We start from the raw sequence: 14314 nt of genomic DNA on the forward strand, positions 1-14314 counted from the left end.
AATATAAAGCAAGCTTGTATAATGGATTGTTTTTGTTTATATTGTGATGTACTTTGATTATATGAATTCAAATAATTAGTGATTGTCACGTTAATATTAATAGTGTCTTGTGAGCTGCTGTAATCAGTTGCGTAAAAAGAATTGGTACCCGGTAATGATGAACGGAACATGTATTTGCCTAAACACCCAAACACCTTTATTGAGAAACTCACTCAAAACTCAATTACAATAATGAAACCCTACACGGTTTATATAGACCAAACCTAGACACGTTTGAGTCTAACTAGGATTCCTAAACAATAGGTAATGTAATAAACTATTAAATAAACCTAACAACCTAAACCGACATGTATTAGGAAGTATTAGGATCCATATATATTCTATAAATAACTTGTGCCTTGATCGCCAAGTTACTTGTCTTGCACTTCAAGGAAGATCATTTGAAATTGCCAACATTCACCCCCCCCAATTTCAGAATCGTACTTAGTGGGTCCTCCATCGTTAGCATCACAAGTTGCGTCTCCTTAAAATTAATCCGCACGAGAGCAACTGAAAACGATATCTTCTCGACTTGTGCTACCGGGGCACACACTTCGTCATAGTCAATCCCGGGATGCTGCACGTATCCTTTCACCACAAGCCACGCCTTGTGGTTATTCACAGATATGTTGGCATTTCTTTTCACTTTATATACCAACTTTAAATCGATTTACCGCCTTTTGGTAACATCTTTAAACTCCACATTTCATTTTTCTTGATTGAAACGATCTCGACCAGTATCACTTTCACCCACTCGGGTTTCATTTTCGCTTCATTAAAACTACCCGACCCATCAGTCGATAGTAGTTCTTCGAGTTCTTCATTCGACTTTAACTCATAATCACCAAATTTTACATGTACAACCGAAGGGCAAGTGTAACGTCTAACCATGGTTTGCACAACATCATACGCAGCTACACTACTGCTATTAGCGACAGATCCATTGCTGTTGCTGCTGTTTGGGCCATAATGGTCGCTATCTGCTGTTGATTGGTCGCTACTGCTGCTGTTAGAAATTTCAGATCGGGATTCGGCTGGGTTGAGCATGATCGGCCCAGTTCCGGTATCAACTATATTGCCCCACATCATAATGAACATACCTAGTTCTTCATCAGTTACCATATCAGTTGTTTTATCCCCGTTCGACCCTATTTTTTCATTAAAACTAACGCCTCGACTCGCGATATTTTCCGGTTTCGTGGGTCGTATAACCTGTACGCCTTGCTACCCGGCTCGGTTCCGAGGTGAACGAGATGCCTCGATCGATCATCTAATTTTTTCAAGTGGTGAGCTTCAATTTTAGCATAAGCAACACACCCGAATACGCGAAGATGTTCGAGGTTCGGTTTCATTTTCTTGAACATCTCGTATGGGGTTTTTCCAACCAAGGTTCGTGTAGGAGAGCGGTTGATCAAATGCGTCGCGTATCGAACCGCCTCGCCCCATAAATAATTTGGAACTTTCATTGCCTTCAAGATGCTTCGGGTCATCTCCGTAAAAACTCGGTTTCGCCCCTTGACCACACCTTCGTTTACTTTTGATTGTAGGCAAACTGGACTTCCTACCTTCAATTTTATCTTGTAAAGTCGGCTCTTGTTTCTCGTCACTTTCATTAACAATGCTCCGGTTTTGTCATGCATCGTTAAATAATCATCCTTCATCCGAACATCACACCCGGATTCGGTTGCTTGCCCAAGACTAATAATATTATTTTGCAAATCTGGGATATAGTAGATGTCGGTTAGGAGTTTTTGTTCACCAGTCTTGCCTTCGAATAGAATGGATCCTTTTCCTTTAATCACGACACGTGATCCATCTCCAAACTTGACTCTTCTGGTTATGCGATCATTGAGTTCGGAAAAAATAATCTCGGTTTCCGGTCATGTGATTACTCGCGGCATTATCGAGGTACCAAATGTCTTTATCACTTGAATCGACTTTGAGTTTGTTTGGCAAAACTTTTCCTTTGTTGAGGTAGCCGGTCTCTTGTATGCAATTCATCATAAAAAACGTACCGTCTATTTCCGGTTTGTCCTCGTTTGTTGTCGCCATATTTGCTTCTTTTCTGAACCGTTCCGGACACTTAGAAACAAAGTGTCCGAACTCCTCACACCGGTAACATTTAATTTTTGAAAGGTCTCGTTTTCCCTTTTTGTTTTGATCGCCATGATTCTGATCAACAAGGGCTTTTGATGGTTCTCGTCTCCCGGTTTCGCAACCACGTTCGTGTCCCCGAGATACATAGGATCCTCGACCCCTGCTAGATTCACCATAGTTTCGATTAGTATAGGATTTGGAATTATGAAACATCAACTTACTTTGATTGTCGTGTTCATCCTCGTCTCGGGTTCTTTCTTCGTATGTCTTCAACCGACCCACAACATCTTCAAAACCAACAGTTTTGAGATCCAATACTTGTTCGAGTGAAGCAACAATGTGGATGAACCGTCTTGGCAAACTAGTAAAGAACTTCTTGACAAGGCGTTTTTCTTCAATCGGTTCACCAAGCGAGGCTGCTTTTGTCTTTATTCCTGTTAGCTTGGCGGCATAGTTGTCAATTGTGTCCGAGTCCTTCATTCTTATAACATCGAACTCTTCAATCATCTCGCTTCCCTTACCCGTTCGGCTCTGAGATTTCGGGACTTGATCGCTTCCCACATTTCCATAGCCGTATTCAAATCACCGATTTGCAAGATTTGATCTTCGGGTATTGATTGAAACAAAACCGCGGTTGCAATATTGTCCAACTTCGAATCAGTGGTACCCTTTTCAATCGCTTCCCATACTCCATGAATTTTAAACATTACCTTCATACGCATTGCCCAGATCGTGTAATTCGTGGACGTTAACATCGGGCATTGAAAAGATGTCGAGTTCGTACTCGTTTCTTTTGGTGCTTGATAACTCATCGTTGACCTTCGTCGGGTTCGTTTGTAGGTCACCGGTGATGATTGGGTTTCGATGTCCAGCCCTTGCTCGGCTAAGACTATTCTGCTCCGATTTCGTCACGGGTGGATCACAGGTCTTGATCGAACCCCTCGATTGATCGGACGCACCAACCCTATAAATCACGGTTGGTTACTCCGGCAGCCCCTTGGACACGGACTGTTATGATTGATGGGATAAAATCGACTTCAAGTTCTTGGTCGATTTTATTTTGCTTCTTCCTTCTTAATCGTGAATTCTTTTGGGCACTGTTGTTGATCGATGCACACCAAAAGTATTCCTTCTTTTTGATATAATTATATATATATATATATATATATATATATATATATTAATCCAAAAGGTCGGTGCTACACACATACGGTTATTGTGCTACCCCTACATATTTTGATGCACACAATACATGTTCTTGTAGCGTGGACACGTTGAGGCTACGTGTCTCCTTCTCCTTATGTTGCTTCTTACAAGCCATCCATTACCAACTCTTTCGTGACTCGTCACTTGCAGATTCTCTTCTTCGTAGCTGCTTCTTCATCGGTTAGTTTTAGCCTAAATTTTATCTCGTATAATCGTTGTTGTTTCTTTAGATTGTGTTTGTAATTGCTTAATCCAAGTACCGATTCTTCATCATAGCAAGTTGTTCGTGCTATTGCAGGCCCATTACATCCAATAATTGATTCAATTGCTGGGTGCGTTTAGTTCTACTTTCCTAAGATCTTAACTTTTGTACGTATAAATGAGTGGATTAGGCTTATAAATCACAATTATTAGTTTATGGCTTCACCATGGATGACCACAAATGATTAGAAGCTAACCAATTATGTTGAAGAAGTAGGGTTCTTAGTGTTTTTTTTATCGTTTATGATCAATTTCACTAACAGTAAAACTGCTTCATGATGAAACTCACAAAGATTTGATATGTTTGCTCTTTAAATTTTGATTACAATAAACCCAAAGAGAGGTATTCAATGAATTGGAATCCAACCGATATGACTTTAACTTGTTTGCATAGTAAATGTAAAACGTAGAGCCAACACAGGTTTATCCAAGCAGGTCAGTAAATTTTTTTTCTAATATTGTGTGAAAAGAATTAATTTTTTGTGTAACACGTAATTTGAATATTTTTTTTAATATTGGTGTAGATCTTGAATCCTGCACACAACAAATTAGATATATAAGTCCAGTTCATGCGTTCATTGACATATTTGTAGGCCACGGATTAAGGTCACTTGCTGATGCACACTAGGTGATCTATTTATTTTCTTTAAATAGTTTTTAGGCTTTAAATGGATATAATGTCTACTTTATATCTATGATTTGTTATTCATGTCTCTAATAGCATAGTACACAGACATAACTTTCCATTTGCAAGTATAGCATAGTGATAATTGTTGTTGTCTTGCTGCAATTCGTGCCTTAAATTGTCAAATCCTGGCCCAATTTGTGTTCTTTGCATTAATTGACTAAATTAGGTTAAACGTTGTCGTTTTGTTGCAATTGGAACTAGGGTTCGTACATTTCTGTTGACACGGGTGTTAATTCCTCGAATTAGGTGTCAATTAGTTTAAATTTGTTGCGATGCTGCCCCAGTTTGTGTCACAATTGGAGGATTTAAAAGCATCTTTTATGATTTTTGAGTATTCGCTAATATTCAAGTGTCTTACGCCTATGTTCATGGAAATTAGAATGATGTTAAATTTGATATGGGGTTTTGAATTGCTTAAGCATTCAAGTGTTTTACGCCTATGTTCATGGAAACTAGAATGATGTTAGATTTGATATGGGGTTTTGAATTGCTTAAGCATACATGTAGTGTTAAATCACTTTTATTGGACGAAAACTAGATAACAAATCATAATAATATGCTGCACAATTGCATATCATAATAATATGCATCATAGCACATGCATAATCACAGATCATGTTTGCATGCATAATAATGCAATCACTTTTATTAATAGTTAAGCATTATATGAGAAAGATGTTTTTATCTGTTTTGTTGAACTTGAATATTGCTATTTGTCTTCTGTTGCAGTTGTTCAGTCTGTGTCAGCTTAAATCTGCTTGTAGTATGAGTTTGTCTTCAACAAGGTATTTTCCATTTAAAGTGTGTTTCCTTTATGTTAACCCTTTGTTAGTCAATAGTGTATACTGGTATGTAGATATTACATATTTGCCTCTGAGGTCTGTTAGTTTCGTCTATGCTCTGTTTACTCTACTGATGTTTAATTATTAGATGTTTATCTGTTTAGATTATTTTTGCACCTTTCTTTTCCTGTCAATATTATTTAAGTGCATGCTCGTCTTTTTTTAACATAAACATTAATCTTTTTCCTTAAAAAAATCTCAGAGCACATTAACTAACTAATATCTACATTGCAGGTCAACGCGCATCAACGAAATAACTACCCGTTCACCACCAAAGAAAATACACATTCGAGTCCTTAAAAACTGGATCTGGCATAACAGAAAAATCTGAGCTACATGACTACATCTTTGTTGACACGCAGGTACATAACAAAATGTTTCACCCTTTGGTTTTGAGCCTTAACCGAAAACCGAAACCGAAACCGAAGCTGAGGTTGAACTTTAACAAATGAGGTGTTCTTTTAATGGACCAGACCACATTACCCATGACCCGTCTGTTTCTAAAGTTGCAAATCACAATATATTCTAATACTTGGAAAACAAACATAAACCAGTTATTATGTTTAATTAAACGGCCAGCATAGAGATGTGCAGCATAGTGATGTGGTCATCACAGACGACCCACAATTTCTAGCTAACACATCTCTATGCTGGCCGTTTCACTAAAAAAAATTACTAGCCAAGTAAACTGTAATGACAGCCTTAACACTTTAACGAAGCTACATATGCTTCATATTCTTGAATAGAGCAGATATGATTATAGCATACTTATAAACTTAGGCCTTTTTTTGTCAAATTTATCATCATGCTTTTATTTATGTACATGTAATTAGTGTTGTCCTCAAAGTTCATGCATACTTTGTAAACACAGGTATTGTTTAAAGTGTAAACACCACCACCGCAGACAGACACAACAGCCAAGGCAGTAATCTTTGATGAAGCCATGACCAACATGCGAAGACATGATCATGATACGAGGATACATAGACACAAAAATCATCCCGGATGAGATCTATGCAATCAAATGACAACAATGCCTACTACAAAGCAAAAAAAATAAAAAAGAATACCAGCACCCACCCCAGCCACTCCAAAGTCAAAAACAACACAACTTAAAAGGCCACCAGACGATTCTTCAGGTATAAATCAAGCCACCCACTAAAACACTAAAAAACATATCGCATACTAACTACATATTTATAGATTTATTTTTAACAGACACCCAACACCTAAAGGGAAAAAAAAGAAGCTATAGCTCAAACTCTTTTTGGACATCCACAGGCCCGTAATCAAACAGCAATTAAAAAAAATTGTAAAGAAGCTATGTATCCTTCGTTAGGCAACAATAAAAGCCAAAACATTTGGTAACAAAACCATGCATGCTTCATCACCTACATATGCATCAGCACCAACATTTTGTAATGAAGCTGTCTGCTACATCTTCTCTCGATGCATATAAATGTAGTTTTTCCTTTATATAAAACTATGTATCATGAATGCATAGTGACTTGAATTTGACATTTTGTAACGAAGCTATGTATGCTTCGTTTGGTATCCTGTATATAAAACTATGGCTGTTGCGCTTTATAATGAAGCCATGAATGAAAGTAACTATTTTAACAAAAGCAATAATCCGCACATCATGCCCGCGCAGCGAAGCGCGGGTACACATCCTAGTATTTATTTATTAATAATTTAATTGTTTGGCAGTTTGTGTTCAAATTCTTTTACCTCGATTTGGACACCACAGCCTCTTGACTTATATTAATTCAAGATATCAAATTCAAGATATCAGTGCAAACCCTTCTCGGCTTGGACACACCAGTGGCAACGGCTCCTTACTCGATCGCTGCTATCGATCTCGGTTTCTTGATCGATGATAGTAAACACAGGTCCTTCTCTTACGCTTTGATACCAATTAAAGAGAATTGGTACCCGGTAATGATGAACGGAACACGTATTTGGCTAAACACCCAAACACCTGTATTGAGAAACTCACTCAAAACTCAATTACAATAATGAAACCCTACATGGTTTATATAGACCAAACCTAGACACGTTTGAGTCTAACTAGGATTCCTAAATGATAGTAAATTAATAAACAATTAAATAAACCTAACAACCTAAACCGACATGTATTAGGAAGTATTAGGATCCATATATATTCTATAAATAATTTGTGCCTTGCTCGTCAAGTTACTTGTCTTGCACTTCAAGGAAGATCATTTGAAATTGCCAACATTGCGCCCCGACATATTCTGTCATAGGTTGGAGGATGACACCAATAAGACATGGGATGCGTCTGTCTACCACATCACATATAACCTCTTGATTATAAGTCTTCACAATGGAGATAGAAAGTCTACGTACTTTTGTTACTTTGATTGGCAGCCCTTCTTGATCCACCCAGTCTTCACAATGATAAGATGACAAACATTTTTGCTGACAAATTATTTAGACACGAAAAGATTTGTTCCGCTACAAGGTCTCTTGAAGTCTTGGGGTGCATAAATTTCTTCCGACCACAATTGTGACAAGATCTCTCGCTACCATTATATGCTTAGAGGGCCTTTTGGTTGTTGGTAAATGGCCAATTATTTAAAAGTCAATGGTTAAAAGGGCATCTTTTCTATTTTTTTGAAATTTGTTAGTATTCTTATCGTAATCAATCAGTGAAGAGGATACTAAAGCGAGAACCCACCTTTCATAGCCACGTATCTTTCTGGTATAAGGAACACTACTACCCACGTCCACTTTCTAACAAATATTAATTTTTTTTTGTCGATCAACGTCTTATGTAGTGGGATGGGGTGGGGTGTTTGAGAGTTTGGCATGCCCCAACATTAGCAGCTAGTAAGTAATGCTTTTGTAAAGTTTTTTGTTTAGTGATATGAAAGTTGTAAAGAACGAGAAAATGAGAAATGCTAGACTGTTTCTAAGCTAAAGATTTCCGAAACAATTTATAGAACTCCCATCCATTTATTCATTTGCTTGTTCAAACCATTGTTTAGCCCAATATACCAAGGGTGTTCACCAAAGACCTAACCACAATACCACATACATAACCATTGTGAGCCATGAATCACGTGCGTAGAATTGGTTATTGTGAAATGAATGAGGGCAAAACATTGGTAGTGCCAATGCTCCTATTTTTAATGCCAATTTTTTTTAGGGTTAGGCTAAACATACCCTCTCTCTTACTTGTCATACATTTTTTCTTAACTTTCATTTCCTTTAACAATTTTATTTGATATATTACTCCTCTCTAACATTATTTATATGTTAAAATATTAAGTATCACGTAAAGTTAAGTACTTATTCTCAATTCACAAAATTTGTGTAGTTTATTAAATAAATAAACTATTTTTTCATTATTAACAAATAATATAAAATTTGTTTAAAAAAATACAAACTCTCTCTAATAACTAATTATAAAAACACTCTAAAAAAGTAAAACACTTACAGAAAAAAAAAACTTATTTTTAAATAATAAGAAAATGTTACTTTAAATCAGAAAAAAAAAATGCCTTTCTTTATTAAAAAAACAAAAGGTATTTTTAAAAAATGTGTTTTAAAAATAGTTCTAATAAAAGATAACAAAACGACCAAAAAGAAATAACAAAGGTGTGAATCATATTAATAGAAAACTTAAGGGAGTGGGTATATTTAGTAAAAATGAGTGAAAGGAGGGTACATTTAGCAGCACCATTTTTTTTAGTAGTTTATTTTGACGAATCAATGAGCAAGACAATACATTGTGCCAAACAATTTGGTTTTACCTTTTTTTGGGATTTCAGTTAGCAAATGTGTATTTTTTTTTTTAAAAAAAAAGACGCCAAATATTATTAGAAACAAAAGAAGGTCACTTACAGGACACAAGTAGTCCAAAAACAAAACATAAGGAAAATACAAACAATATTAAAAGACTAATGCAAGGGAAACAATCAATTAAATTGGAAATTCCACAAAGTTGAATCTTCACCACCACTCTCATTCAAGACTCATTCTTTTGCTCCTTTATTTAATCCACAAGAAGGAGGCCGATTTGATGTCATTTACTATTTTTGACAATATGAAGGAAACATTATTGAAAATGCAATCATTCCTCAATAACCAGATCATCCAACATGTTACCACCGATATCGATTGAACCATTTGACACAATTCCTTGTTTTTTATAATTTTAGTAGGATAATCAGTTATATCTTTCACCTATTCCAAGTTGGTACATCTAGGCAACTTGGGCCAATCGTGTATTATCCAAAAAAATCTCTTTAATAACCTTACAATCTAAAAATAGGTTATGTGCAGTTTCATTGCCACCACAACCAAACACACTGCAAATCTCCCAATGTTATGACCCTTGATGATCATGAAAGGGTAAATTTAGTTGCAATTCTATCAATCAACAATCTCTAAACAAAAACAATTAACCTTAATGGGTACCCATTTGAGCCATAAGTTGAAGTCTTGCACCTATTGTTCGATGTTGTCAAGTTCCCATCTAAAAGATTTCACCAAGAAGTCCGAGCAAGTACCATCTGAACCCTTCCACAACCATGCATTCGGATTTAAAGAAATCACCGCCGACGAGATGAAATTAATACAATTATTTAAATCACTCTGAAGTTGAGCCGACTTAAGCTTTTTTCGCCACCTCCACTTCCAACTAATATTATTATTTTTCCACTCATAGCAATTCATGGCTATTATATCTTTAACTTTCTTTAAAGCAAACAATGTTAGAAATATGTTTTTCAATGGATGGTGGTGGTGATGGACGGTGATGGTGGTGGGTGGTGGATGGTGTTGGTGGCGGATGGTAGGTGGTGGTGGTGGGTGGTGGTGGTGATGGACGGTGATGGTGGTGGGTGGTCAACGGTGTTGGTGGCGGATGGTAGGTGGTGGTGGTGGGTGGTGGTGACGGACGGTGGGTGGTGGTGGTGATGGACGGTGATGGTGGTGGGTGGTCAACGGTGTTGGTGGCGGATGGTAGGTGGTGGTGATGGGTGGTGGCGGCGGACGGTGGTTGGTGGTAGTGACAACGGTTGTGGTCGACGGGTGGGTGGTGGTGGTGATGGATGGTGGTGGGTGGTGGTGGTGATGGACGGTGGTGGTGGGGGGTGGTGACGGACGGTGGGTTCTGGTGGACGATGGTTGTGGCCGACGGGTGGGTGGTGGTGATGGGTGGTGGTGGTGGTTCTAGACGGTGGTGGTGGGTGGTGGATGGTGGTGGTGGTAGTGGGTGGTGGTAGTGGACGGTGGGTGGTGGCGGTGATAGACGGTGGTGGTGGACGGTGATGGTGGGTGGTGGTGGTGGCGGACGGTGGGTGGTGGTGGTGGCGGCGCATGATGGGTGGTGGTGTTGCACACTGGGTGTTGATAGGATGTTAAGAAGTGTGAAGAAGTTAAACAATAGCTTCTTTTTTAAGACCATAAAAGCAGTTTGCAGATCTTTTTTAAAAAAACAAACAAACAGTCTTCAGAAGCTTATGTCTGCGCGCCCGCAGACATAAGCCTCTTGCAGATGTTTTAAGCAAAAACAAACACAACCTTAGTGATGATTTAACCGAAAATGATTCCCATTTTCGTGGACCTCTTTGAAATGCAGAAATTACTTTAACCCAAAGAGAACCATTACCCGATTTATAGCGATTCAACCATTTTGCAAGTAGTGATATATTCATAGCCTTTAAACTTCCCAAGACTTCCACGTTCTTTATCTAAAGCAATCTTACTCCAAGCCACCCAACTTATTTTTCCTTTTCATCCATGCCTACCCATAAGAAACGTCTTCTTTTGCTTTCAAGTTTTGTAAGAACCTTCACTGGAGCTTTAAAAATAGAAAAATAACTAGTGCCTAAGCTTCCCAACACTGGTTTAGTGAGCGTTAACCGATTGCCAAAAGACAATGCCCGTGCTTTCCATTTAGATAACTTTTTGTCGAATTTGTCCAAGACCGATTGCTCAAAAGTACTAGTAACTGTTTATCTCATTTTGTGACTGATTTTGCAACTCATAAATAGTTATTTTGCAACTGCATTGCAAGAATTTAGAAGCGTTTTCTAGCATATGATGGTGTATCCATAATCCGCCTATCCGGTAAGTAGAAAACATGACTTGGGCTCACTTAACCGGCCCATGGGCTTTATTATTTTTCTTTCTTGTCTGCCTGCCATGGCAATATTTTTATTATTGTACATATATAACGCCTCAAATGAAAAAAATAAAAATAAAAACGGTTTACAGCAATATTTTCTTTGCTATCTCATCCATCATTATGCACCATCCTTCAAGGTTTCATTGACGTTTTATCTTTGAAGGGGATAACAACTTTTTTATCCTCACCATGATGATGAATTGATGATAATGACGAGTCGCATGCTCTAAGACAATAATAATTTGTGTTTGATTTTTCTAGGTTTGTATTTACATTGAACTAACTTTAATCATCATGTCCTTAATTTAGAACTAACAAAATAGCATGGCCTTGGTAGCATAGCACGGCTCAAATATAATACACATTTTACCGAAAGAAAGAGACGGAATCTATCCTTTTCCTTAGCCCATGAACATATACAACTATGACTCAAAAGGTAATCTTACTCCGATTTTCATGATAGGTTGAGAACGTTACACAACACCATTATTGATCTTATGAGCTAACTAACACACACCATCCTAATTCTTATGACTATAATTGTATGCCTCACCTTACTCGATCTCTCTCTTTAAACCTATTTGGCTGTTTAGATAAATTATAATTTAGGATATAGTCATATAGATATGTCTAAACTTCATACACAAAACATTAAAACTCATAAATACTAGATAGCGAAATACATACAAAAAGAAAAAGAAAAATAAGTGACTACAAGTAGGGTTGTTAATTCCTTACATGACCCAAAACCCGACACAAAAAAAATACAAGTTTTTGGTGGTTTTTGGTCGGCTATTAAACATGTCAATCCGGACCCGACCCGTCTAAAGCGGGTCAACTCGAAGCCGACCCGTTAAAAAGTGGGTTGACCTGGTAACCCGTTTAAGAATTTTAGAGAATCTAATATTTTGATTTTAGAGATAAGATGTGTTAAATTTTATAGTTAAATACTTTGATTTATAATTTTTCATATACAGTATCTATTAACTTTTAAAAATTAAACTAATTACTTTTTAAAATATTTGTATCCGCTATTCACCTCCAAATTTTTTATTTTATTAGTTTCAACCGTCTATTCTCTTACTATTTTCATTCGTTTGTTCTTATCTTGAGCTAAATATGTGAAACTGAGTTTGTTAATCAGGAATGAAAGATAAATACACAAAAACAATTAGATCTATCACAAGTTATTAGAATGTTTTATATGAATAAGAGTAATTGATTCTTTAAGTTATCATTAAACCATTAGGTATTACTCAAAATTTTAAATGAACGTAAAACGAGTTAACCCAAAACACAACATGAATTTAAATGGGTCTACACGACACAACACGAATAAAATTATTGGTTGGGTTAGGGTTAAAGAATCTCAACACGCAAACCCAAAATCTATCAACCCGTCAACCCCTGACCAGAAGGTAAACATAATTTATAACATGTTGAATCAAATACACGGGTTAGGTTATAATAGGAAGGGTAGTTTTTGTAGGAAGGATATGAAGTAATCTTGTCCATTGATTTTGAATATGGAGGGTTGAGATTAGTTTAGGGGGAAATCAAGTTTGAACATAAGGGAAAGGGTATAAAAGGAATAACACATTTGATGACTTTCTCTCTCCACATGCAAGGCACATGCCAAATTCCTCCATCATTTTAAAACGTCCATATGAAAAACAAATTCACCATAATAACGAGTGTCTTTTTATCTTTTATATGAGTACCATATTGTTATATAAAAATTAAAAAAAAATAAGTGGGTTTTTACAAATTGTGTTTTACCAAAATGATATTTTATAAAATTGAGTTATACAATAGTATTTTTTATTGTGTTTTTTTTCATTGTGTTTTTTCCATTGTGTCATACAATTGTGTTTTTATCATTGTGTTTTTTTATAGTGTTTTTTACATTGTGTTTTTCATAGTGTTTTCCATTGTGTTTTTTCGAAATTTTCCGGCAAGGTGGTGGCGGTGGGTGACGGTTGTGGTGGCGGTGGGCGGTGGAGTGGTGGTGGTTGTAGGAGATAAATGAAGATGTAATTGAGTTTTATGTAAGTGGGTTTTTGAAATTAATTTAAGTGGGTTTTGAGATTAAAGTAAGTGGGTTTTGATATTAAAGCATTCTTAGAAAAATCAAACTTTTTATTTGAAACTAACCCTAAAAAAACACAAGAAAAACCGTTTTAAGAAAAAAAAAACCCAAGAAAAGAAAGAAAAAAACAGATATTCGTAGCACAAACACACACATGACGCGTCAGTAGCCACTTTCGAGGTACCACCAACTGCCGGCCGAAGCCCAAAACAGACGCTAGGTTCCTTTCTTCATCATTCAACATACAACATTACTAGATAACAACAACAACAACAAATCAGACCAAACTGAAGGGTTTCTTTTCTCTCTCAACTCATGAGTAATGCAACAACAACAACAACGAATCAGACCAAACTGAAGGGTTTCTTTTCTCTCTCAACTCATGAGTAATGCAACAACAACAACGGGTCCGATGAATCCCACTTCCTCCTCACAGATTCTCCAAACGACCAAAATGTATCCACACCTTCTCCTTATCTTCATTTAATTACCGTCACCAACACTTATTATAATTAATTTCCAATTTCAGATTCTAGGTTTACCCAGCAGGAACTGCCAGCGTGTAAACCCATTCTTACACCCAGATGGGTCATTTCCATATTCATGTTTGTCACCATCGTCTTCCTACCAATTGGCCTTGCCTCACTCTTTGCCTCCCGTGATGTATGCACATATTTTGTAACTAGTTTCTTACTAATGTTAATATTATTTTTTTATGCTTAATTAGGTTGTTGAAATTGTTCATCGGTATGATGATGTTTGTGCACCATCTGGATCTAGAAGTGATAAGGTTCGGTTTATACAGTCGCAAGCAGACAAAAGGTGTAATAGAACCTTAACTGTAAGCCACTAATTAGTGATAATCAACTCTTTTAAGCAAATTAAGTTGTTGTTTAGATCTCATTAGTGTTTGTTTTTAGGTTCCGAAAGAT

At 36.8% G+C, this 14314-nt stretch overlaps 1 protein-coding gene across 1 annotated transcript; it reads right to left on the minus strand.

Moving 5' to 3' along the window:
* Window positions 1-1884: 1884 nt before the first annotated feature.
* Window positions 1885-2616, minus strand: LOC143595721 (uncharacterized). Its single transcript, XM_077074671.1, has one exon. It carries the CDS (start codon window positions 2614-2616, stop codon window positions 1885-1887), a length of 732 nt encoding a protein of 243 aa, XP_076930786.1.
* Window positions 2617-14314: the final 11698 nt, after the last annotated feature.

This window comes from Bidens hawaiensis, unplaced genomic scaffold (genome assembly GCF_021521415.1).
Source record: "Bidens hawaiensis isolate Kalapana, Puna unplaced genomic scaffold, B.hawaiensis_p1.1 tig00045496_1, whole genome shotgun sequence".
NCBI classification, from domain to species: domain Eukaryota; kingdom Viridiplantae; phylum Streptophyta; class Magnoliopsida; order Asterales; family Asteraceae; genus Bidens; species Bidens hawaiensis.